General features: G+C 41.7%; 1 protein-coding gene across 1 annotated transcript in view; it reads left to right on the top strand.

Moving 5' to 3' along the window:
* The window catches only part of TMEM131L (transmembrane 131 like), a gene marked incomplete in the record, with an annotated part of 1,995,267 nt that overhangs the window by 1,369,846 nt on the left and 612,560 nt on the right, over positions 1-12,861 (top strand). The window contains 1 exon segment of the mRNA XM_044062407.1: positions 5,294-5,480. Within this exon segment, the coding sequence (XP_043918342.1) occupies positions 5,294-5,480 (187 nt within the window).

Below are 12,861 nucleotides of genomic sequence, written 5' to 3'. Positions count from 1 at the left end.
TGAGTGCTTGTGTTATGTGGCGGATCCTGGCACCTGACAGGAAGCTAACAGTAACCTTCTCCTTATTCAGCCTAGTAAGTGGGACATCAGTGTACCTGACTATAGAGTCACCTATTACTAGTATGTTGGGTATGTTATTTTGCCTTAAGGGCTGTGATTGCATGGCACACTGGTTTTGTGAAGTATGTGTTTTCATGGTTTGTGTTGGGGGGTGGAGGTTGCTTGGATGTTTGCTTTGAAGATCTCTTTTGGTTTTGCAGAGTTTTATTTAGAGCCTCCGAGTATGTTTTCGTGTATTTGTGTGTTTTTTGCCGGTGCTGGTTTAATGGGTCAGTGTAAAAGACTGGTGGTGTGATGCAAGTATTTCCCTTCTCCTCTTGACTGTCTGATCCAGTCTTGGGTTGAGGGAGTTTAGTCTCTAGTTTGACTTGTATAACTACATCTCTCGCATGTATTAGTGTTTGGTGGTAGGAGGAGGGGGTTGTCTGTGTGCATGAGGCAGTTGTAACATTGCCTCAAAATGCCCAGATTTACCAGTTGGACTGGAGAGTACACCTGAAACTGCCCTGTGGACATGCCTAGATAGGTGCAGGGAACTGTTTTACTGGATGGCTGGTAAGGTCGAATAGAGAGCCTTGTCCTTCTCTATAGTACAGGAGGGTCTAGTGCTAGGGTTTATAAGTGCTTGCTATAAGTTTTGAGCAAGTGCCGGGCTGAGAAATGAATGGCTTGAGTGCTTAAGTTGAAAGTTTGTCTAGTTCCAAGGGAAAAATTAAAGAGGAGACTTTGTGGAGCCGGGAATAGTTTTACCCTAGCTAACTGGTGCCCGGCACACAAAACAGAAATGAAACAGATAGAAAGAAAATGAAAGAGGTAGAAGCTAGCCCAAAATAGCCAATAAACTACTAATTTCTGGGCTGAAACCACTCCTCCATGGACAGATAGGCTGCTCAAAGCTCCCCTCTCTCACAGGTGAAGAGAGAAACTTCATTCTGTCCAAGTAAGGTATTGGCAAACATAGAGATTTGTAACACAGCCCTGAATTCAGCACTAACCTGAAAACTGGACTATACTAGCTTAGAAAGGCGGGAAGCAAATATATATACATATATATATTTTTTTTTGGGGGGGGGGGGGTTTCAGAAAATAAAGCAGATACACTCAAAAAACAGTTTAAAAGCACAGCAAAGGATACTTAACCGAGGAAAGTACTTAGAAATGTACAATACAGTCTTCTACTATGACTAATTGTAAATGTACACTTGTAGAGCCTCATACGATGACATTTATATACAAAGTAACAGGAAAACTCAAAACAAGTGATTTTTGCAGCCTCCCCCCACGAGCCCACTCCAGTCCACTGCCACGGTCATCACTGCTATACTTACTTTGTATTGAATATCTGCTTCTCCAGTGGAGAAAACTGAAGGGTGATGTCTTAATGTGGCCTAGGAATGTGCCCATTACCTGTAGATATCTCTAGAGTGGTCTATAGAGCAACATTTGCTAGTGCTGGATATATTTGAGTTGTGATGGACTGACATCTAAAATCATTGAGAGAGGCTGCACACCAGGTTTGAAGAAAATATCGAAAAACTCTAACATAAGGTAGTAGGTAAAGAACAAACACTGAAAAAAATCAAAAGTCTAAGCTACTGTTTCATGTATGATTTTAAAGTAGTTCTGCTGTGTGTCCATAATCCTGGAATTCTTAAAAATTAATTATTCGGTCTTCCTAGAATGAAACAAGTGATTACCCAGGACTGTTGTGTTCTGTTTTGTGGACAGTAGTAATGCTTCTAGAGTGTTGAGCATCTGTAAATTTGGAGTATGTATAGATAGGGGTATTTTGGACTTGCCCTGCATGCTTGGGGAATGGGTGGGCACGGTGTGTGTATGTGGGGGTGGCTGCAAAAATCACTTGTTTTGAGTTTTCCTGTTACTTTGTATATAAATGTCATCATGTGAAGCTCTAGGAGTGTACATTTCAGATGTGAGGGGTTGTGTTACAATTAGTCATAGTAGAAGATTGTATTGTAGATTTCTGAGTACTTTCCTCAGTTTAATTTCTCCAAGACTTTTGGATTTCTAATATCATGATTGGAATGGACCCCATTCCTAAATCAAATTAGAATAAAATTTCACAAAATTAGTATCATTTCAATCTTTGATGTTAACCAAAAGTGCTCTTCAGAGCACCCGCTATGTGCCCAGAAATGACTCCTCCTGCAGTTCATACATTTACATGTATTGGTAACATAACTAAATACGACTGTAAATTCTTTTTTATGAGACCCATTGCTCCAGGTACTATTGGAACTGTCTGGTTATCCTTCTTTCACCTTGCCATTGTTTCTGCCTACAAATCCTGCTATTTTATGACTTTGTCTCTCTCTCTATATGTAAGTAAGACACTAGGTGCAGCAATTTCAGTGGTCAGTGCTACTTTTGTCTTCTTTTCATGGACTACTATATATGGTTTTCTGATATCTATTTTTGAACTGTTGGTAATGGGTTATCATGTGATATTCACCATTTTCTATAATGCTTTGTGGTTCATGTTTCCAATGCTTCTCAGCTACTTCAGTATTATAATGTTTGCACAATCCCCACTGCATCAGTGTTGCCACATTATTATGCGTTTTCAGTACAAGCCTTCTGCCATTAGTGCATCACACCCAGCAACAAGATGTACAACTGTTTCCAAATCTGTTTTACAAAACCTGCATCTGTCTTTTTCCAACTTGTTCAATGGACTTTGTAAACCAATGTGAATGCAGTCCACTGTCCTGAGCCACCAATATTAGTCTTTTGTCTTTTGGTTTAAATTCACCTCTCCTTAACCATTTTTGTGTTAGATCCTGATCAACATGAGGTTGTTCCAGTAGTTTTCTGTACTTGCAACTGTATTTATGCATTTTCCACATTTCTTGTCTTTTCTTCTGATCCTTCTCCTTATAGTCTTTCTTTTGTTTTTTTGGCACATTCAGTTGCTGCATGATTTTTATCTACTTCTGGTTTGATTTCCATTCCCGCCCGACACCGATAAGCTTCTGCTAAACTAAGCAGGGAAGTCATCTTAGACATTTTCTCCTCATATTTTAAAACTTTCACTATGTTTAGATCTTGTGAAGTCAGCAGAGATGTATGCAGTCCTACAATAGCAGATCTGTACATGTAATCAGTTTCGAGGAGACCCATACCTCCTTCAGAATGAGGAATATATATAATTTTGGCTTACACTGATTTTTATAAATCATTTGAAAAAGAATGAAACATTTTTCTTGTTTTCCTGTCCATCTGATCAGTACATTTTGAAACTAGTCAGTCACCCCAAAACTGTAAGTTAGAACAGGAAGAGCAAGTTGGTTTATAGCTTAGACTTTGTTCCTGGAGGACAGGGCTGTTTTCAGTATTAATTTAGTCTTCTAAAATATTCCTTACTAAGTTTTATTTGCATTTGTTCATGTTTCATTGTTGATTCTTCATCAGTTCCCAAATATTTATACATTCCCTCTTGCTCAAGTTTTTATCAATTCCTGTCCCAGACTATCGTCTTGGAGCTGCAGCTTTCCTTCTTTAAAGGCTGCATTTGCACATTTGTCAAGACCAAATGACATTCTTATTTCAGTTTGAGAAAGTTTAGACCACTTACACTTGTGCTTTCAGTTCCTCATCTAATGAACTGTGCAGTTTTAAATCAACCAAAAGAAGATAAGTCTTTATATTTTGTTGTTTTCAGGGAGTCAAGTTGTAGTCATAACCTAATCTGTTAAGTACATAGCTTAATGAGTTAAGGACAAGACGAAAGAGCAGCAGTGACAGAGTGACCCTGGAATATCCCCCTTTGAATTTTTATCCCTAGGTAATAATTTGTCCTTTATCATGGCTTAGCTGCATAGAAAATTAAAGAAAAGTAATGTGTGTAAAATATGTAAGTAAATAAATAAAGAAATAAAATAAAATGACAAATGCATCCTGATAACATGTATGTACTCAAATTAACTTTTTCTAAAAGGAAATAAAAATGGTTGAAGAGTGAAGAAAACGAAGAAATGTCTGACTCTAAACTCATGTCTTGGACTGTTTCATGGTCACTGTAATATAATCGATCAGTGTAGGGTATATCTTATACATTTGTAGGCACTTTTTTTATCCATAAACATGGGATGCTGTCAGATGCTTTTTGTTGTAGTCTGTCCTTGCCACACTTAGATTCTTCCCCTTTTTACAAGTCTCCATTATGATCTTCTTTAACAAGAAATGATCCTTTGTTCTGTGTGACTTTTTTTGTTACCCTTTTCTTCTGTTGCCATGATGTCTATAAAGTCTGTCTCCATCAATTCCAGTGTATAGTTTGTACATTGTCTGAAGGCAAGTTATTGTTCTGTAGTTTCTAGGATATCTTGCAGGTTCATTCTTAAGGAAGAATATCGTTTTTATTGTTAACCAGGTTGGCGTCTGTTCGGGGTATGTGTGTAAGTAGTTCCTACTCATGGCTAAATCTTCATGTAAAGATGTTAATACTTTTAGCTAGAATTTAGGTACTGCATCTGAACCTGGGGTTTTCCATTGGGGAGCTTTTCTTAATTTTGTTTGTTTCTGTGGCCATTGCTTCACTCCATTTCATATCCTGTACATTTGAACTTCTTATTCTTTCTTTTACTTTTTCTATCCATTCAGCATCTTTGTTATGCTCTATAGGATCTTCATAGACATTTTTCCAAAATGCGTCTGTTTCTCCTTTTTTGGTGGTATTTCTATTCCTTTTGCCTTTTTTCCCAATTCTCTATAAAACTTTTTTGGGTCATCAGTAAATTGTTTATTTTGTGCAAATAGTTTTATGATTTGAATGACTCACTGTTGTGCTGGCTACTTTGATGTGGTACAGAGACTTGTCATGATAAACATAAGACTGGCTTTTAACTTTAATGATACTTATTAAGATTTAGAGGGGTACTTGTGTAGACTTGCATATGTACATAGAAGCACATGAAAGAACCATGAAAAAAGTATTGATGTAATGTGGAAATAGCCTTGTTGGGTGCCCTGCAAGTTGACGTTTCCTTGAAGACCACAGATTAACAGCACCAGCCTTGCATGCACATTTATGTACAAGGCATTTTCCTTTACAGTATTAATTTCAGTCAGAGAAGTGAAACTGGCATTTGAAGGCAAGTTTATGCATATTTTATTTTTGAATATGTGCATGTTGTTGCTTGATTATTGTTTCCTTGTACTGCTGAACATTTTTTTCATTCCTGCTTTTGTGGTGTATTTACTATTTTCACAGCTCTGAAAGCCAGCATGCCAATTTTGTCAGTCAGAAAGAATTTCAAAGTTGAGAATGTTGGACTCCTTCCTCTGACAGTAACATCTTATATAATAAATGGATACAACTGCCAAGGATTTGGGTTTGAAGTCTTGGAATGCCATCCCTTTTTTCTGGATGTAAATGCATCTCATGAAATCAGTATTGTGTAAGTAGATTTTTTTGAGGTGACTTCTTTGCTTTGTTTTCAGCTCCCTGGTTAAACCATGGGATATATAAAAATAGCTGGAGAGAAATGTAGCATATCGGAAAATACTGACCACTGGCTTTGGGCTTAGTAGGTCTTAAGTGATGACCAGCTGAATAACAAATGTGGTTGTTTATATACTGTAAAGAAAGGATACTTATCATTGGAAAAATAGGAGGGAAGGAATGTTTGTTCGCCAAGAAAGTTGTCTCACAGTATGGGAGAGAGATTGCAGTATTTCTAAGTAATAATCTCTCCCAGATTTTCCATTATGATTCTCAAGTTTGGCTGGTGGTGAGGATAGAAGCTTAAGCTTGGGGTACAGGAAAAGAGCTCAACTCTGCCTGTGTGTGCCTGGGTTTTCTTTCTCCACCCCCCACCCCCCCCAAAAAAAAACACATTAGTTATTTGGCTGCATTAAATTGTCCATGTATATGTTGCATTTATTACTATTGTGAACCAGGCTGTGGCCAAAAAGGGTCCAAGAAGAACCACTCATGTACCCAGTTAATAAATAAAATACACATAATATGGCCATCAGATTACTAGCCTTGACCTGACCTGAACTGACATTGTTTTTGAGTTAAGGTGAAGCATGATTCTTAACTGTCACTTGTACCAAAGACTGAATGCAGTCACTCGAATGTGCAGTGGGAAAGCTTTTAGCCTTAATTCTGGAACAATCGTGACTTTCAAGGGCTCTTCTCTCATGGATCATTGGGGGAGATTTAAATGCAGGCATGTCATAAATCAGGACACTGTCACAATAAGTAGTAGTACTGAGTGTTAGCCTGATCCTGCAAAGGTTAAGTCTAGTGTTCAGCAGGCCGCCCAGTCCTTGCAAGCTGTGAGTTGTCCTCTTCTATAGAGGACTTCAGCCCATACCCATCATGTCTCTGGATAGGAGGATGACGAGGCAGACCACCTCCCTGGGGGTGTATACCAGAGTTCTTGCACTACCCAGCCCCTGGTTGATTGGCTGGTGCTTTAACTCAACCAACTTGATCATAGGGAGCACTTTTCTACGTTATCTGGTGATGGATTAGTTGTACTGGAGTGTGATATTTCCTCCTGTGGTTCAGCTCCAGACCTATTTGTACTGGTAAGTCTTAGGGTCTTTTGGGAGTTGTCCTACTCTAGGGTTTGTTTCAAGGGCTGATGTCAAGCAGTTGTTAATGCACAATAGGAGCTTGAGTAACAGGTTTAGAGTCTCACTTTTAAGAAATATCATCTAAAGCCAGAACCAAGCCCAACAGGCTTCACTGCAGTGTGCACCTCCTTTGGCTTGCAAATGATTGCATGCTAATTACCATTATGTTGGCATATGGCACACATCACACTCATGCTGAATTTTACATGAGATTACATGTAAGCTTAACCCTGCCAATAGTAGAGGTTTGTGGACTCCCTCTTACAGTATCTGCTTCAAAAAATTAGGGGACTACAATGGTTAGTGATTTTGAAATGGAAAATGAAAGTGAGATCACCCTAAACTTTCCCCTCTAGATGACACCCCTGCTTTGGAAAGACCCTTTATGCACAGCTTAGGCTAGTCTGATGCTGTTATTCCTGTCCTCAAGAAATATCTAGTGGAGCTTTTAAGGAAGATGTATGAGGACCCATTAGTTATAACCCAGTCACTGAGGTGGAATTTGAGGAGCCTGATAGCACCCTGACTGTCCCCCTTTAGCCTCCTTTGAAGGTCAAATACTGTCAACAAGGTTTTGTCTGAATGCATAGAGTAGTTATCTGCAAGTCATGCTGCATATTGCTGCATGATCTCCCTGATGTTCTTCGTGTTTTACTGTTGCAGTCATCACATTTAGGTTATCTGCTTGCAGTAGCCCTCAGTCAGCCTGATTATCAAAGTCTTGGGTCCTGCGTTGGTTGCTGTCTCATCTACCATGACTCCAGGTAGTCAGGGATATAAAGCATGCAGCCGACGCCATTACATCAGTCTTTCTTGCTGTGCGGTGCCCGAAGCAGAAGCAGTTCGCAAATGCCAGTCGGCCGATTCCTGAAATTTTCTTTTTCCAGTTTTAGATCTGAAGTCTTCAACTAAGCTAAGTACCCTATTGGGGAACCTTTTTCTTGCTCTAAACCGATGTCAGTAAAAGTTAACAATTGTATTTTTTGTGGAAAACAAATACCTCATAAAGGTTTTCATTCGTACTGCATCCCTTGCTTAGGGCCAGACCATGACGTACCTCGCTTTCGGTTTTGTGCCTTATTCAAACCTCACACTATTCGTCGTCTGTTCATTTACGCATCTAAATATTTTGATACTCGGTTCAGTTATCCAGAAATGGCTTCGGTAAGCCACCCGACTACCGACATTCCGAAAAAATGCAAAGACAAGACAGAGACACTGCATAGGTCCAAAGCTGCCGACGTCGCTTTTCCTAAGCTAGTCGCCAGTTCACCTGTACTCAGTGAGGTGCTTTCACAGCCCCTGATACCCGCTACTTCAGATTTGCAGGCCTCTACTGAGACCCATTCGGAGTTTGGTATGCCGCGAGATGCATCTTCGACTGTGGAACCTGCAGATGTCTCTACCTGGGTGGGTCCGGAGCCGCTGTGCAGGCACCGGATTCTGAGGGTGTATTCAGACCTACTGACTTGTATATTAAACCGACGCCATCTTCTTCTTCAAGGCCTAAAACTCGATCCATGCCTAGAAAACCGACGCCCAGATCACATGGTCAGGCCCCTATGCCTAAAAAACAAATGATAAGAATGGCTGAAGACCTTATTACTCTAATCAGGGGAAGCCACCTTTTCCCCTCTAAGAGACCTAGGACTGATTTTCCTTCTGATTCTTCTGATCAGGACTCTAAAATTTCAGTTTTCTCTGATGACCAGGATTTGCCCTTATCTACCTGTGAGGATTCTGATGCAGAGGACTCCATTCCCTCTGCTTCCCTTCCAGAGGATTTGTCTTTTGGTGAAACCTTGCATACTCTTAGGGAGCATTTTCGCTGGGAAAGCCAGGATTACTCTGACTCCAAAAAGAGGCTTAGGGGTTCTTACTCCTGCCTCAACACAGGCCTTTAACTATCCCTCCTGTACTGGACATTGTAGATGATGCCTTCTCGGAATCTAGCCTGGCACCTGACTCTCTACCTCCTGCTCCCAGAAAACCTGATAGGTATTACAGGGTTCCTGACTCTCACAAGTTCCTCTTTAAAAATCCTACTCTGGATCCTGAGACCATTTCACAGTGATCCAAAGGCAAAAATCCTACTCCCTCTGATAGAGATTCCAGGGTGCTGGATAGATGGGGTAAGAAGGTATACACTTCTGCATCTTTGGCCATTAGGGCCTTAAACTGCCAGTTTCATATGTTAAAGTATTAGCAGCATATTATTGGATTGCTTAAACAGTGTTCTGAAAATAAAGATTTACAGGATTTAATGCATTCTGCTGAACAAATTGGAAAACATACTTTGCAATGTGGTTTTGATTCATTAGAGGCATTTGCTGGGCTGCTGCCACTGGGCCTGTACTTAGAAGGCATGCTTGGCTTAAGGAGCAATCTTTTCCAGATCATGTTAAAGCTAAATTACTTGGATGCTCCCTTAAACCAAGGCCGCCTGCTTGGCAACAAAGCAGAAGTACTTAAAAAGATGGAGGAAAAAGCTAAATCTATGCAAACTGTTAAAGATTTCCTGCAAGTACAGCCTCCCAGATTTAGTAGGCATTGACCCTCTAAGAATTGGTCCCTTCCTGCCTCTTCCAGGCCTTCCCAGTCCAAACCCAGAACCAGTAGAACACCCAGGCTTCAGTCCCAAGGTACCCACAGGCCTAAGCTGTGGGGGGCTCCCACTTCCAAAGCAGGGAGTGGTAAGACTCCCCCCTATGGTAAACTGTCTCAATGACTTAACTTTAAACCTTCCAAGCCCTGCTCATCTGACTGTTCCTTTGGGGAGAACGATTGCCCTGCATGCAAAAAATTGGGAACTCATTACCCAGGACAAATGGGTTTTAAATATAGTTTCCCAAGGATACAGATTCCACTTCCACTCCCTACCAATGCCAAACGGTTGCCCAGACCTACCCCCAAATCAGTGGGCAGAGGCTCAAAAATAAGTTCTCTCTCTTTTTAAGCATCAGGGCTATTCAACCTGTCCCAAAAGAAGAATGGGGACAAGGTTTCTACTCACTACTTTTCCTGGTACTCAGAAAAGACAATTCCTGGCATCCTATCCTGGACCTGTCTTTCCTAAACACATTTTTGGTAATCCCAAAATTCAAGATGCTAACTCTTCATCAGCTGCTTCCCATGCTAGGCAAAGATGCCAGGTTGGCAACACTGGATTTAAAGAGAGCCTAACTGCACATCCCAATAAGGGAATCTTGCAGAAGATATCTACACTTCAAAGCAGGCTACATGCACTATCAGTTCTCTGCACTGCCGTTTGGCTTATCTACTGCACCCAGGGTATTCACAAAGTGCCTAGCTCCAGTCATTGCATTTTGCAGGCAAAGAAATATTCAAATGTACCCATACCTGGACGATTGTCTAATTCAGGCAGAAAGCCAGGACATGCTATTAAATCAACTGGCATTTGTAAAGAAATTGCTAAGGTCTCTGGGGTACACCATAAATGAAAAGAAATCACATCTTGTACCCTGCCAACAAATTGTATTCCTGGGAGCAAGCTTGAATACAACTTCCAGATGGCCTACCTCATGCCAGAGAAACAGATTCAGTTGACAAGTCTACTTCAAACTACTGGCCACCAAGACCCAGCTATCTGCAAGGAAATTACTGCAAGCCCTGGGGTTCATGGCCTCTTGCATTCTACTAATTCCATATGCAAGACTGCATATGAGGAAACTACAATGCTATCTAAAAAGCCTATGGTGTCAACATTCTCAGGATCTAGAATCAATGATTCCTATCATACCTTGTCTACAGATAGAGTTCCTTTGGTGGGCAGAGGCCTGCCACCAAAACAAGGGACTGCCATTCACTCTACCCCCTGCCGCCCAAACCCTAACAACAGATGCATCAGACTATGCATGGGGGGGCTCACTTGGCAGGACAGTGCATTCAAGGCAAATGGAACCCAAATCAAATGCACTTGCATATCAGTCAAAAAGAAATGTTAGCTTTACAGAATGCTCTGACAGCCTTCAAGGACCACATTCTTCCAGGACAATTACTGGTAAAGATGGACAACACCACTGTTATGTGGTACATAAGCAGGGGGGAACCCACTCTTACCCTCTCTGCAGACTAGCCATGGCTTTGTGGAACACAGCCTTGAGCTACCAACTGCACCTACAAGCTCAGTTCCTACCAGGAAAGCTAAATACACTGGCAGACGACCTAAGCAGAAATCTCATGGACCCACACGAGTGGAAACTGGAACCAAAGATATTCAGCATGTTGAGAAACAAATGGGGGAGCCCAGAGGTAGACCTGTTTGCCTCCCCCAGGAACTACCAATTGGAAAAATTCTTCACAAGGACTCCCCACAAACAAGCTTGGAAAGTGGATGCCCTGTCCTTCACCTGGAAAAACCTATCAGTTTATGCCTTTCCCCCTCTGCCTCTCCTCTCCAGGGTACTACTAAAGATCAAACAGGACAAACCAAGGACAATACTGATTGCACCAGACTGGCCACTCCAACACTGGGTACCCCCTCTTGCGCAGTGTGTCACTGCTGGCACCATGGCACCTGCCTCAAACCCCTGCCCTGCTGTCCCAGCAGGGGGGCCAGATTCTGCACCCACAACTTCAAACCCTGAACCTGGTAGCCTGGCTAATTACCTGATCTCTCCGTTACCATCCCTCAGTAAGCAAGTGATGGATGTCATCCTAGAGGCAAGGAGGCCTAGTACTAGAAAACCGTATGCTGAAAAATGGAAAAGATTCTGTTCCTGGAGCCAAACTCAGGGGATGGGCACAGCAGCACCCAATTTACCCCATATTCTTATACTTAACTGAGATGCTTCACAAGGGCCTTTCCTTTTCCTCCATCAAAATTCATGCCTCAGCCATTTTAGCTCATTACAATACAGAACTACCCTCTTCTCTCATCCACTGTTGAAGCAATTCCTCAGAGGGGCCAAAAACTTAAGACCACCCAGGAGAGCCCCTACTCCAGCCTGGGACCTTAACTTTGTATTGGAAAAGCTCACTGTACCACCCTTTGAGCCAGCTGCAAATGCGGAGTTGAAATTCCTTTCTTGGAAAACAGCCTTCCTTCTGGCCATCACTTCAGCAAGAAGGGTGTCTGAATTACAGGTCCTCATGGCAGTGGAGCCTTTCATGATCTTTCATGCTGACAGGGTGTCCCTTAGGACCAATCCCTCCTTCATGCCCAAGGTGGTATCCAGTGTGGCCCTTAATCAGTCCATTCATTTGCCAACCTTCTTTTCTAATCCACAGAACAAAGGGGAATGAATACTGCACTCCTTGGATGTGCACAGACAACTTAAATTTTACTTGGACGGGACTAAACCTCTCAGGAAATCTGACCAGCTTCTGGTTGCATTTCCTGCAGGGGCAGAGGGGAAGGCCATTTCAAAGCAAACCATTTCTAAGTGGATAGGTCATTGCATTTATTTCTTCTATAAGCATCATGGAAAACCTACCCTACAAGGGGATAAGACCACATTCATTCTGGGCTACATCTACCTCTACAGCCTTTCTCAGAGATGTCCCTATCAGGGACATCCTAGAAGCTGCTACCTGGAGTTCTGTACATACCTTCACCAAACATTACCACTTGACAATTTTTTCTAAATCCAGAGCTGGATTTGCCACTGCAGTCTTGCAGGGCCTTATAGCTGGTCTTAATACTAGTTAATAACCTCCTCCCATCTGTAGCTTTGGGAATCTACCCAAATGTGATGACTGCAACAGTGAAACACGAAGAACATAGTACAGTTGTGTACACTTACTATAAATGTAGATGTTCAAGTTTATTCACTGTTGCGGTCCTGGTTACCCTCCCTCCAGCCCCCTGACTTCTATTGACTATACCTCTATTCTTGTTTACTATGCTTAAAGCTTTTTGGTGTATTTGCTTTTTTGTTGGAGGTGTAACCTTGTATATAATTGCTTCCCATTATGGGGGCACCTGACAAGGTGGGGCAAGAAAAACTGGGGCAAGAAAAACTGATGTAATGGCGTTGGCTGCATGCTTTATATCCCTGACTACCTGGAGTCATGGAAGATGAGACCGCAACCGACTCAGGACCCAAGACTTTGATAATCAGGCCGATTAAGGGCTACTGCAAGCAGATAACCCAAATGTGATGACTGCAACAGTGAATACACTTGAACAGCTACATTTATGGTAAGTGTACACAACTGTACTTTCCAGCA

The sequence above is a fragment of the Protopterus annectens genome, chromosome 2.part1 (assembly GCF_019279795.1).
Source record: "Protopterus annectens isolate FY-2018-M chromosome 2.part1, PAN1.0, whole genome shotgun sequence".
Lineage (NCBI taxonomy): Eukaryota > Metazoa > Chordata > Ceratodontiformes > Protopteridae > Protopterus > Protopterus annectens.
Note: the sequence above shows the minus strand (reverse complement) of the source record. Positions and strands in the feature narration are given on the sequence as shown.